The following is a 14,159-nucleotide window of genomic DNA, read 5'->3' on the forward strand; positions in this document are numbered from 1 at the left end:
GCAACAGCTTGGTGTGGTTACCAGAAATGATGTTTTACTCCAACCAAAATCTGAAGTATTTGAATCTAGCGTCTAATCGTTTCCCTGCTCTCCCATTTGACATGCGCTTGACCCCAAGTTTAAAGATCCTTGACCTTCGAGCAAATGCTTTGGTCGACCTGTCTTTAAAGCACCGTCGGATCATTGATGACCACATAGGTCATGTGCACGAGATGACCATCCTCTTGGACAGAAACCCAATTTCTTGCACCTGCTCGGCTTTGCCTTTCTTGAGTAAGACAGTGTATATTCAAAAGGTTTCAAACTATTATTACCTCACCATAATGTGTTGAAATTAAATGTTGTCACTGTCGAAAAGACAGTTTGACCCACAGCCTAAAAACTGTATCGTGTAGGGGCGTGGCTCTATTGGTTCAAATGGTGCCTGGTACCACATCCATGTTTTAAAAATGGATAACAGTAACAGCATTTTTAAAAATTTGGTGTAATAATAATAATAAATAATAATAATAATAATAATATAATAATAATAATAATAATAATAATAAAAATAATAAAATAAATAGATAATAGAATAAGAAATAGAATAAGAGAAGAAGAAGAAGAAGAAGAAGAAGAAGAAGAAGAAGAAGATAAAAAAAGAATAGTATAAACAATTACAGCAAGATCTAATACAAACTAAGTTAGAGAAAGATGATAAAGTTGAACTTATTATCCAAACCCCAGAATGTCTATTCAAACCACATAGTATCCCCTTACAAGACAATATACAATGCTTCTTAGAGGATGGAAATTATCACTTCACATCGTAAGACCCTATCGAAAGGGTATTACTCAATCACACATCACATATCACAATCGCCACATCATCTTCATCAATGACATTATCATTCACATTAACATCTCATCATCCATCTCATCATCACATATCATCGTCATCATCATCATCATCATCATCATCATCATCATCATCATCATCATCATCATCATCATCTTCATCATCATCATCATCATCTTCATCATCATCATCATCATCATCATCATCATCATCAACATATTTAACAGATATAGGGGCCGGCGGAGAAGTTCATTTCGCTTTTGGCTGTTCGCACATTAAAAAAAAAAATTATGTATCCATTCATTCAATAATTAATTTATTCATTCATTTATTTAATTTATTATTTTTTAGGTTTTTGTTTTCTCTCTCTCTCTCTCTCTCTCTCTCTCTCTCTCTCTCTCTCTCTCTCTCTCTCTCTCTCTCTCTCTCTCTCTCTCTCTCTCTCTCTCTCTCTCTCTCTCTCTCTCTCTCTCTCTCTCTCTCTCTCTCTCCCCACCTCCTCCTCCTCCCCCCCCCCCCTTTTTTTTCCGCCAACTCATTTATGTCTTATTTTGTTGATATCAATTCAAAAATCTCCAAATTGTCATACAAACTGGCAGTCTGAATCATTGGATTTACTCGATGCAGTCGACCCACCCACTACATATTAGAATGGATTCTGTTTATGAAAGTCTATAGATATAACGAAGTTGACGTCACTCAGGTCTTTGTAATTTTATTTTTTGTTTTTGTTTTGCCATGCATGCTTATGAGTAATTCTCACTAAACTGTATTAACCAGATGATAAACTTTCAGTTACACATAGTTTTATGTGTTGTTCCGTTATATTTCCGGATTGCAATGTTGTGAGTTCTTATCTAAACGCACAGCATCTATACGCAACACTGACAGTTTTGGCCCAATACCAATAAACCGGATTGGCGTTCACCGTTTGATATTTTGCTAATGTGTTATGGGCTTTCCGCCGGAAGGCGGCTTCATTTTGATCATTTTTTTTTTAAACCTGAAAGAAAACTTTAGACCTGTTGATCACAATGATATCATTAAAATATATTTGTCAACTCAACGTGTTAAGACAACATATATTTGCGTGTTAACTGCTTGGTTTTATTTTTATAATTTACGAAATTATATATTTTCTTTTTATTACATCCTAGAACACACACAAAAAAAACAGAAAATCAACATTCACGCGTTCCCTCCATGGCAAGTGAATGTTTTGTTTTTTGTTTTTTTTTTTGTTTTTTTGTTGTTTATTTTTGTTTGTTTGTTTGTTGGTTTGTTTGTGTGTTTTTTTTTTGTTTGTTTGTTGTTTTGGTGTTTTTTTGTGTGTGGGTGGTTTTTTTATCCTTTCTTTCTAGTTGCATCATGCTGTGTTCCTGTTACAATACATGACGGGTTGGCTTACTTTCAACCGTGGTTATAACTGCAGAGTGGCCATGAATCGGTATCAGGTATTCTTTTATATGACGTAAGTCGGTATCAACAATTCTCTTTATAAGGCCTAAGTTGGTATTGGGTATTCTTTTGCTTAGCTAAAATACTCACAATGCCTGCCAGCCGGATATAGCTTACTAACACACAAAACTATGTGTAAACCTTAAACATTTTTACTCTAATTGATATTATTCAGTGAAAAGAAATAACTAAAATGGCTGTCATAAAACAATAACAGAGACAGAGACCCGAGTGACGTCAATTTCATTTCATACGTTGGTATCTAGTATTATTGTTATCAAGGCCTTAGTCGGTATCGAGTATTCTTGTCATTCAGTCATATCTATAACAATTTTTTCTTAAATACTTCATTTCGTTTTCAATTCTAGCACACTATTCAGACATCAAATCATTTTGGCGGAAGTGCCAAGGTCGTTACTACTTTCTCATCTCCTTGATCCTGGCCTTCACCCTGATGACCTTGTACCTCATCGTGTACCTCTCCACCACACACAAGACTCAAATCATCAGCAAGGTCATGCAATTGGTGGTTCATGACTTTCGCCTGCAGAAGAGACAGGATTTCGCCTTCGATGTGTGTCTGGGCTACGCTGACCAGGACGGAGAATACGTCAGAAATACTTTGCTGAGGTGAATCATGTATGACTATTCCAAGATGATGATAAATATAATCAATACATTACAAAATCCCACTTTTTACCTCCAAGGGGATATTTGTTATTAATGCCTATCCAAAGAACACTTGTATAACCCAAACATCAGCCGCAGTGCAGCGCCGCAAATTGAACTATAGCGGGGTGACTTATCCAAAGCCGGGGTGTCAAATACTGTACATTTTTGGTATGACGCAAAGACCATACCACTCTGCCATGCTGCCCCCTTAAGAGTAGATAAGATATACACAGTGATAATTAATGGTACTATTGATTCCTGGTCTATCGTCTCAAAACTAACGTCCTATCCCAAGGATAGCAAGCAATTGCTATTGTCCGTTTCATGCTATAGAAAACAGGATAAAATCAGGCTCCATGAGCCGAATGGCTCTGAAGGACTACTTTTTTATGATTAAATTTAAAGATCAACAGTTGACCCTCGCAAGGATTAAATAAACCTTCAAAATCCCTAAAATTATGTAGTCTGGCATTCAACTTTCATGTTTAGTAAGTTTTAATGACTTAATAAGAGATGTTGATTAAATTCTGAAAGTGGAGACAAAATTTCGTAATTCTACGAATGTTTCGTAATAGTAGGCTCGTCTGGAAATGTGACATTTTTGTTTTTGTCATTACAAGATATTATATTCTCAATAAAGGAGTTGTTACCCGAGTATCATATGTTTCACTGGTGTTTTGAATGTTTGACATCTAAATCACCCTGACATAAACCGTTTTGAGGCCGTGGGTCATGATTAGTATCACAACGATATATATTCTTGAGCTTTTAGATAGCACAATATCCACAGCGACACTTAACATAATATTATAGGACGAGACATGACGCCTGTTTTTAGGCGATATTACATTTTTTTTCCCTATAGATACCACGCTGTTTGTAGTAGTCGTAGCGTATGGATACACCTCCATATTCATTTCGTCAACCCAGCTTCGAAAGTCTTCCTCCGCCCTAAGGACGGTTTCATAGCCACCTTCAAGTTTAGTTACTGGACAATGGAGGACGATGTGATCGCTGATCTCTGAGGCTGCCTGACATTTCCGGTGTTAGCGGCCATGTACTCAGTTTACACATGTTTACGATGAGAGATGAGAATCAAGAGCCTTTTCCAAAGACTTAACATGCGCCGCAGATCGGGACTCGAACCCATGACTTTCCGATCAGATGGCGAGTGTCATACCACAAGACCACTATAGCCTCAATATAGACATATATAATAAAAGGTGAATTGAAATGTATGAATGAAATGGAAATTAGACAAAGCAGATTCTTATCAATGCACAATAATAATATATCTCGCTTTATTGACCATTTTCGCCAATCTGACTATTCAATTGCCAGGTACCTTGAGACGTCATGGAAGTTAAGGACGTTTGTACATCAGAGAGATATGTTACATGACCCGTTGATGATGTCACAAGCCATCAGGGAGAGCTGGAGGAACGTGTTGCTGATTACAAAAAACTTTTTGGATCGTCATTCAATGGCACACAATATCATGAAGGTATGGCATGTAGGCATGAAATTAATGACATGTTACGAATTTTGACCAACATCTGGAATTATTATAATTAGATACCCCTTTCGTTTTGGGGAAAACTCCAGTATACTATAGCATAATAGTAACAATATTACGAGGCGTCCCTATCATCCTTTGTTTTTAAAAATTGAAGAATTTTTATTTAGAAAAGTAGCAGTACAAGATTATATTTTTCTCTTGCACGCAACGCTTTTAATTAAATAAGATTTAGACGCGTACTGATATCCTAATTCTTAATGTAAAATTGATTAACTCGAGAACCAATCATTGTAGAAATGAATACATTTTGATAAGACATAATATCAGGTGAGTTTATCGGACAAGTATAATGATAAGAATCTTGAAGTCCTGCGTGTGAAATTTTGAACTCGTTCCAACTGCGAGCTCCCAGAAGTCGCGCAGGGAATTTGTAACTTGTTCGAATGTCAAACGCAGGAGTTTAAGAATATTATATTATAGATAGTATGCAGATGACGTCACTCAGGCCTTTGTTATTGTTTTTGCCATCCGCGTTTGTGAGTTGTTCTCACTAAACTGTATTAACCAGACTATAAAAGTTCATGGTTACACAGAGTTTGTGAGTTGTTCTCACTAAACTGTATTAACCAGACTATAAAAGTTCATGGTTACACAGAGTTTGTCTGGGTGGGGATCCTGACCTCCCAGGGCAGGGAGGTACATGCTGTGTCTTCTATCCCCCCATACCTGTTTTCCAATTGTTTCCTGTCATTGTCTTGGCATGAGATTACTTAGTTTTGTCCTGATCCTTGCCGGAGTTCCTTGACTGGGAGGGAAACAGTCGAATGTATAGTTATAGTTTTGGGAGATGATATTTTTTTCCTTGTAAATCATCTCTCTGTTATGCATTGTATTATGTTTAGTTTACATATTATATTATATGATTGGTAAACATTTGAGTGTATTCCTCTTAGTTGGGACCTGTGCTTGTGTCTGGATGAGACTTTTAGGTGATCTCAAACTAAGTACTTTAACGGTGTGCTCTTGGAATCTACATCTGTTCCCTATTTGAACCCGTTCCCCTTTGTCTTACCTTTTCTTTTGCGCTTTAATTGTAATTCTAGAACTTTTAACTATCCCATTCTCTTCCTTTTTACTGGCACTGATATGACCTTAATGTGTTGCAAGCGCCGTAAAACCCTTAAAAACAAAAATAAAACAGAGTTTGTGTGTTGGTCCGTTATACTTCCGGATGGCAATGTTGTGAACACCTTGGCCAAGCGCATTCTATCTTTACTGATTCGAGAGCGGATTGCCGAGTTTACGAGGTGTGTGCAATAGAAGTTCCCGATTTTGGTCAGAATTATCTAGTTCTCCTCTAAAAATGTATCAAAAGATGAAACTAAATTAATGTATGTTATTGTACCCTTAACCCTAGAATTTATTTATGATAGCTTTTAAAGAAAAACAAAGCTTAGAGAAAAAAATTAATTCGGTAGATATCATTGAAGTTAAACGTACACTATTTCTAGCAACATGAAACATAATTGTTTCTATGCTTAAAAGGAAACATGAACAGGATAATGAATGACATTAAAGACGAGTCTGAAGCTTTTGAAAACCAAGCAAATTTAAATTACATAAATAACAATAATTGGGAGAGTTTCAGACGACCATAATGGAATCAGTCAATAAGCTCATCTCGATCAAAATCTTAAGCAGAAAGCAACACACTACTTGCCTTGGATGACACGAAACACCAAGCGTCTAATTCGACAAAAAACAACGTCGCTACAGCAAAATGGTCCAACATAAAGCAGGACTGGGACAATTTTAGAGCTCTTCGTAAGGAAATAAACACACAACTTAATAAAGAACATGACCTGCTCAAAGCTGACTCCGATTCTTTTATAAACCTAAACGACGGTATCACAAATCACTTATGGAAATACATTAAATTTAACCCAGTGATATTTCAGGCGTAGCAGTTTTACAAATACAGAACGGAACGGAAGCTACTGTCACCACAGAGAAAGCAAACATCTCCAACACACATTACAAAAGCAAATTCACAAAAGAAAACATGACGTTGCCTATAGGCTAAATGGCAACAGCATTCCTCAAATGTCAAGGATAACCATTACCCAAACCGGCATAACCAAACAGCTCCAGGGCCTTACTTCGATCAAAGCAACTTACCCAGATCTGATACCACCACGATCCTCAAAGAATGTGCATTAAATATTGTAGTTCCTTACTTATGCATCATATTCTAACAATCACTCGACACAGGTCACGTGCCCAAAGACTGGAAGCATTCATAAACAATAAAGGGAAACAAGATATTATTGCCTCGAACTATAGACTAGTGTCGCTGATTTCTGTCACGTGTAAAGTGCTCGAGCCTATTGTGTTTCATTTAATAATGGAGCACTATGAAAGACATAATGTGCTAGTCGATTACCAACATCTTGTGAAAGCCGGTTCGTAAACACCATAGAAGAAATAGGAAAGGCGTTATACAACAGAAAACAAATAGATCTATTTGTTTTAGACTTTTCGAAGGCGTTTGATAATGTGCCTTATAGACGACTCCTCTGAAAACTGGAACACTGTCGAATTATAAAAATCGACCCAAAGTCCCCCGAAAAGACAAATGATGAAGAAAACGAATTAAAATAGAAGGAACAAAAGATACTTTATTGGCTTGAAGACTGGCTCTTCGATACAACCCAGGAAGTTGTCCTGAATGGACATAGAAGTGAGAATTGCAAAGCCTTATCGAGGGTACCTCAAGGAACTGTCCTCGGACCTCTGCTTTCTAACTTCCATTAACGACTTAGGAAGAATCATATACCAACTATTACCTATCTCAAACTGTTCGCCAATGACAGATTCTTATTTCGAGTCATTTAAACCCAGAACCACGCAGAAATATTATTACAGAATGATCTTGACTCACTTCTATCATGGACACAAACCTGGCAGATAAAATTCTACCCCGAAGATGCTTTGTAATGTCAATAACAAACAAAAAACAGCAAACTAATTATGACTATCAAATAAGCGGTCAGTTATTAAAACACATGGCTACAATACCCTACTTGGGAATCCAACTAAACAAATCACTGAAATGGGACCACCATATTGATAATGTTGTGACAAAAGTAAATCGTACCATTGGCTTCCTGAGGTGGAACCTGTACCAGTGCCCTCTAAAGGTGCTTGAACGCGCATGCACTGCTTTAGTCAGACCCGTATTGGAATACGCGTGCACAGTGTTGGATCCTTATAAAGCAGGGCTCTGAAATTGTTGAACACAGTGGAAAGTAGGCGGAAAGAAAAACGCTTCCGACTTCTCCACAGAACTGTATATTCCAACAGAACAGCAGTAACTCTACCACAATATTTTACAAAGCATAACTGTACATTTACAAGAAATTGTCATAGCAGTAAGTTCACAATTCCAATACACAGAACCAAAACCTATAAAAACAGTTTCTTCCCAAGAATCATCGAGGAATGGACCACTCTCCCACTGGAAATCCTAGATTTATATTATCAACACCAACAAATCTGATCAACTATTAAACATTTATTTTTCAACTCATTGACACAATAATGGAGAAAATCTGCAGTGATTGGTAATCCGCCTTTTGCACAAACTAGCAAAAATCATAAGGTGCAAAAAGACATTGAATTGTTCTTTTCGATCTTAGGGGATTGGCAATTCCACGTCGCGCTGGGAGACGCCATGAGCATTGTAATGAAATTGAAGAATGGGGTCCCTCAGGGGTCGGTACTTGCGCCAATGTTGTTTAACGTTTACATTAGCGATATGCCGAACACTTCCTCCCTGAGGCTGAGAACGCGGACGAACTCCTTACTCAGAGTAAAGTGTGGACCGTCTCGAGAGCGTACTCAGCGAGGACGTCACCAGACTCAAATCCTACTTCGACAAGTGGTACCTGAAGATGAACACTTCAAAAACCGTGGCCACTGCATTCCATCTATGCAGTGCTTGGCACACCCGCAAACTGAATGTCCTAGTCGGGGACCAGCCACTCCCATATGAGCCGCATTTAGGGGTGACGTTGGATCGCAGCCTTACATATCGGGTGCATCTCGAAGGGGTTGCCCGGAAGATAGAGAAGCGGAACAGTCGGGATCGACTTGGGGCGCTAGCCAAGCGCTCCTGAGAACGTCCGCCCTGGCACTATGCTATTCCACCGCGGAGTATTGCGCTCCAGTGTGGGGTAGAAGCAGAAACGTTGAGAAGGTGGATGTAAAACTTCGCAAGTCGATGCACATAGTGTCAGGAACGCTAGCAACAACTTTTAGAGAATGGGGCCCGATAATGGCAGCGATCCAGCCCCCCGATGTCCGGAGGGAGACGATTACGGGAAACTGGCTGAGTAAGATCAAAGAGAGAGGGAATGGGGATACCCCTCTGAAGCGCATAATAGACAGCGCCCCCTTTTCGAGCCGAAATAAGTCCCGGCAACCCTTGTACGCAAAATCCCTGACTACGGACAGAGCTGCACATACGAGATGGAAGTCGGTTTGGACGAATTCAATCCCTCGTGAGGGCGGGGACGTAACCTCCTCTAAGCTTGGTGAGAAGTTGCCAGGCTTTGATACCAGTAAGAGGAGACACTGGGTGACTGCGAATCGGCTTCTGTCGAGGAGCTGCCTCACGGCCAGTGAGCGTCATCGGTGGGGTCTTTCTACCTGTCCAACATTTACCCGCTGTGGGCAAGAACCTGAGACGGCAGAGCATCTCGTCGAACGGTGTGTTGTGACGATGCGACCCGGCGGGTTTGCGACGGTGCACAAATGCGGACCGGACTTTGCTGATTGGGTCGATCGTCATAACATAGTAGTGTGAAAACCATAAGAGGCTGCTACCTTTTGCAGATAAAGACGTTGAACTTGAACTCATTCAACCTGAGTCTCGTGTGATTATGTATGTAAATTGCCTTAGCCAAAAACACAAAGTCGGTACTAGAATTTGTTGATCATTGTCATTTATGTGGCCTCTGATCGCGCTCAACATTGACTTTAGTGACGTGGCGAGACACCTTACCGCTGATCCACCAAGCCACACAATTAGTCACAATGATATAATGCCTGTATATGTTCATCACTAATTAATAACTTATATTCCTTTACCAATACAGAAATAAATACTTTTTACAACTAATAAGATTTAAGAGGGAAAAAAACCACACACACACACACACACACACACACACACACACACACAACATCACATGATAAGAAGCAGATTAGCTCAAGGATCTCTGGATTGGAAATAACAACAATATTATATTTCTATTTATATTTAAAACAAAACTTGAATTCGTGAATATTTACACTGTATATTTTCATGTTTTATCTTGCTTTATTTTGTTGGGGTTTTTTTTCTCCTCTAGGTAGCCACATTCTTTGTCAGTCCGTCCAATCCTCGTAGCGTTATTGTGATGGTTGAGGAGTCAGTACGCCATCGCGTCCCAGACTATGTCCTGCAGGTTGTGGACGAGGACAACATCATTGTGTTGCGCGGCCTTGACCTTTTCCTGGACTATGAGGCCAAGGAGACTCTGAAAACTCGAATTCTTTGTTGACAGCGGAAACTACCAGAAATCACAATCACAAACACATCAGCTACCACCACCACTATCATCATCATCATCATCATCTTCATCATCATCATCATCATCATCATCATCATCATCATCGTCATCATCATTGCAGCAGCCGAAAGGCGGAGAATAAAATTTCAAAATTAGTAATTGATTTTCCCGACCAATCAAGTGTTCACATGGGCAGTCAACTTCCACATACGTATAATCGCTCTATTAATTTAAGTTAATATAATTGAGGTCTGTTAGAACAGATTATCTCCCTGATACATAAAGAAGAATACTTTTTTTTTTTAATAGCACTATCATATATTACTCATATCAGCTGTTCTGTTGAGATGACCTTCAGCATAAAATTAAAAGCAAAGATGCAATAAAGACAGTTCCGTTCCTACTTGTATTGGATAATATTTTTAAAAAATTAAAAATAGATAGTCAGATTAATTCTGATAATAAAACACATGTACGTTAATTACACATCACAATATGTTTATTTCCTCATTAGCAATAATATTTTGGCCACTTTTTTTTCAGCACAAGGTGTACTTAGCTTAATTCGTTCTCGGTTCCAAGTTGTCTTGGACCTCTGTCCGTCCCTCCGTGAACTGTGTTTCTATATCTAGCCTTCTTTTGTGCGTTGATGATGTGAAGGTGGCCGGTCTGGAATGGCTCTTCTCATTCCAGTCTAGGGTGGGATTGAATCTGATGAGGAGTTTAAATGTATATACAAGAAAGCAGATTCGTCCGATTTAAATTAACTGTCCTACCTGAAGAGCGTATGCCCTCAGACTGTTATTAAATCAAAGTAAACATTCATACATAAACATGAATAGTATTACAATGCTATTCTTTATGATATTGATAATTCCTGATTCATAGCTAGTCTACTGATACACCTAGCGCATAAGTCATTATGGAATACACGACTTATCCATCCTAATGTTTGCTTCGTACCCGAAAGGTAATGAGTTCGATCACTCGCCGCTGCATTGTGTGGCCTGGAGCAAGTCACCTAGTCTTAGCTCAATTCGCGGCGCTGAACTGCGGCTGACGCCTGGGTAATTACAATATCCCCCTGGAATAGACCCTAGACACAAATTTCCCCTATGGGATGAATAAAGGGAATAAAGGTGAATTTTTAATAACACTGTAGCTTAAATAATCTATTATAAGAGTGTTGGATAATCACATAAATATTATAAAGCAAAATAAATAAGGCTAGGGCCCATATAGAGGTATCTTAGATAATAAAAAAGTAAATAAATGATATTCACGCCTGCATAAGGAAAGCTTTATGGCACAATAAACCTAAAGCCAGCCTCTTCAAGAATTAACCTCCACAGAACTAGATAAAAAAACGATAAGTTTATCAATGATTAAATTTCACGTCATAGTCATAATGGTGGTACACAATCATTTGGATAATACAAATTGTAAGTATGCAATTTTAATTCTACTTCTCAGGCATATACATAATAGGAAAGCTAGTAAAACATGTTCGTGATAGATAGTGAAATGAGAGAGCAGAAAAAAAATAATATAATAAACTAACTTAGTTGATCCACTTACCCTCTTTAAGAAATAATTACACTCACAACGCAAGAAAGATAACTGGGTGGGGTTCCTGACCTCCCATGGTGGACAGTGAGGTCCCTTATTCCAATGTAAATAAATTAAATTGAGCTTTTATATAACGCAATATCCACTTAACGTGCTCAAAGCGCTTTACAAGGGGTCCCTGGTCAACAGCAACATTTAACAGGTAGGACGAGACATGACGCCTGTTAGGCGATATTACAATTTTTCGGACAAAGACAACGCTGTTAATGGCCAGGTACTCATTTTACACCTGAGTACGGTGAGAGAATGTGAGTAAAGAGTCTTTTCCAAGGACTCAACTATGCGTCGAGCGAGGCTCGAACCCAGGACCTTCCGATCCGAAAGCGAGTGTCATACCACTAGACCACATAGCCGCACAATGTACTGTTTGTCTGAGTTGGAATGAGATGACATTTGGTTTTGTCATTTTCCTTGTCCGAGTCCTTGGCTGGGAGGGATTCAGTCAAATGTATAGTTTTTGTTTTGGGAGAGGATATTTTTCCCCTGTAAATTTCTCTGTTGTGTATTGTTATATTTGTTGTTTTGAATGTATAATGTAAGCTTTTGTGTGTGTTCCTCTTAGTGGGATCCTGTGCTGGTGTCCGGATGAGACTATTAGATCATCTCAAACTATGCACAATGATACTATGCTCCTAGAATCTACATAAATAAGTTCTCTTTTTGTGCCATTCCCCTTTGTCTTACTATTCTTGTGTGCTTTTAGCCGTAAATCTAGAATTTTTTTACTGTCCAGCAAGCGCCGTAAAACCTGAAGCTAATAAAAAATAAAAACATTAAAAAAAAAAAGATGAGCAAAAAAGAAAGACAAGGCGACTTTGTCTGTTTTACATGCTTTCGGCGTGGATATTTGTGGAAGAGAATGAAGTTAATAAATCAGCTGTTATATAAGCTGGTTACCAGAAACTATGTCCACCTGCACGTTTTTTTCTGTCCCCAAGACATCATTTGTGGGTGTATATGGGGGGGGGGGGGGGTAGGATCTGTCGCGTGTCAAGTCTTCCACACCTCACAGATCCATTGTTCATAGATAATGGTGATTAGTGTCCCATAGCGTGACACGGTATGTAATTCATATTGACGCTGTGATGATAATTTGTTTATCTCCTACTCCTTGCTACACCATCATCATCATCATCATCATCATCATCATCATCATCATCATCATCATCACCATCATCATATAGCCACTACCATTACTAACACTACTAACACACCATGACCACAACTATGATAATCATCATTATCACCACCTCCACCACCATCGTCATATATTATGAACATTTATATTATAGCGCATTTCCGTGGATTTACCTTGCTCAATACTCTTCAGAATGTTTGTCCCCCCAGCAGACCTGTAGCAGTCTCCTGTAAGGCTTCCTTCTTTGTACTTACACTCTTATAATGTCCGTCAGTTTCTATAGCCAGGTACTTTCACACCTGAGTCGAGTGCGGTAATTTGTCTTAAATGCTTTACCCAGAGGCACAATGTCTGTACTGGAATTTCCCATGGTCACTTTCATCCACCTGGCCTCTGGCTACGCTTCACATCCCCTTCACTTTGGTGACAATACAAGAAACCATACTGTTGAGTCATCGAGAGATAAATCAACCTCTCATTCAAAGAGACTTCGAAGAAGCCTCAGGCTCGAGATCTTTGACAAGTTGGGGGACATCCTAAATCTATCTAAATTTAACGTAAAGTAGCGTTTTATTAAATGTTTTTGTTATTGGCTGCAGAAAGGATTTGGGCCTGAACTTTACCGTGATTAGTACTTTTTTTCTTTCTTTCTATTTTTTTTTTTAGTTAAGCCGTTATATTCTTTTTTGTAGATGCAATTCTTTATACAGTCTACAGCATCTAATGCATTTAAATAAAATACTCACAGTGCTATCCGCCACATGAATAGAACCAAAGCTTCTTACCAGCCATAGGAAAATCGTCACATTCGATACGAGCAACAATCATTTTCTCATTTTAATTTCTTTTGAACATTAGATTTTTTTTTTTTTTTTTTTTTTGTTATAGCTATAAAAAAAATAAAACTTGACAATGTGTTGTAGAGCTAATTTTGCTGAACATTGTTAAATATAGAGGGGACTTGTTGCTTTTCTAATTGATTAAGAAAAGTCTATTTTTGTGAAGTTCCGGGGTGATTCCGAAAATGGCTGGTTGATAGGATTTAGAGAGAATGAACCATCCAACAAGGGGTCCATAAACAATTCCAGACATGACGTCACGTTCTTTCCACATTCATGAGAAGAAGATTTTATGGTCAGAGAAAAAAAAAAAGCTGTTTGGTCAGTTTACCGCCATGTCCTCGTCACGCTCAACGAATTTCGCTTTTCCCATCAAACACAACCAGGGTCATTTAGTTCATGAAATCAAAAGTAGATAGAGACACATAATTGGTGATGATAACTTGTATTG

The 14,159-nt window shown here is 38.5% G+C and overlaps 1 protein-coding gene across 1 annotated transcript in view; it reads left to right on the forward strand.

Annotated features, from left to right (window-relative positions):
- LOC144969364 (uncharacterized) overlaps nt 1–10,167 on the forward strand; it is a 13,679-nt gene extending 3,512 nt beyond the window's left edge. Inside the window, exons 2-5 of the mRNA XM_078908474.1 lie at nt 1–327; nt 2,665–2,926; nt 4,310–4,472; nt 9,902–10,167. The exon at nt 1–327 is cut by the window's left edge and continues 1,842 nt beyond it. Coding sequence (XP_078764600.1) covers nt 1–327; nt 2,665–2,926; nt 4,310–4,472; nt 9,902–10,093 — 944 coding nt within the window. The 3' untranslated portion in view covers nt 10,094–10,167. The remainder of the gene's footprint in view (nt 328–2,664; nt 2,927–4,309; nt 4,473–9,901) is intronic.
- The last annotated feature ends 3,992 nt before the right edge of the window (nt 10,168–14,159 follow it).

The sequence above is a fragment of the Berghia stephanieae genome, chromosome 3 (assembly GCF_034508935.2).
Source record: "Berghia stephanieae isolate SIO BIC M18660-M18661 chromosome 3, UCSD_Bste_1.3, whole genome shotgun sequence".
NCBI lineage: Eukaryota > Metazoa > Mollusca > Gastropoda > Nudibranchia > Aeolidiidae > Berghia > Berghia stephanieae.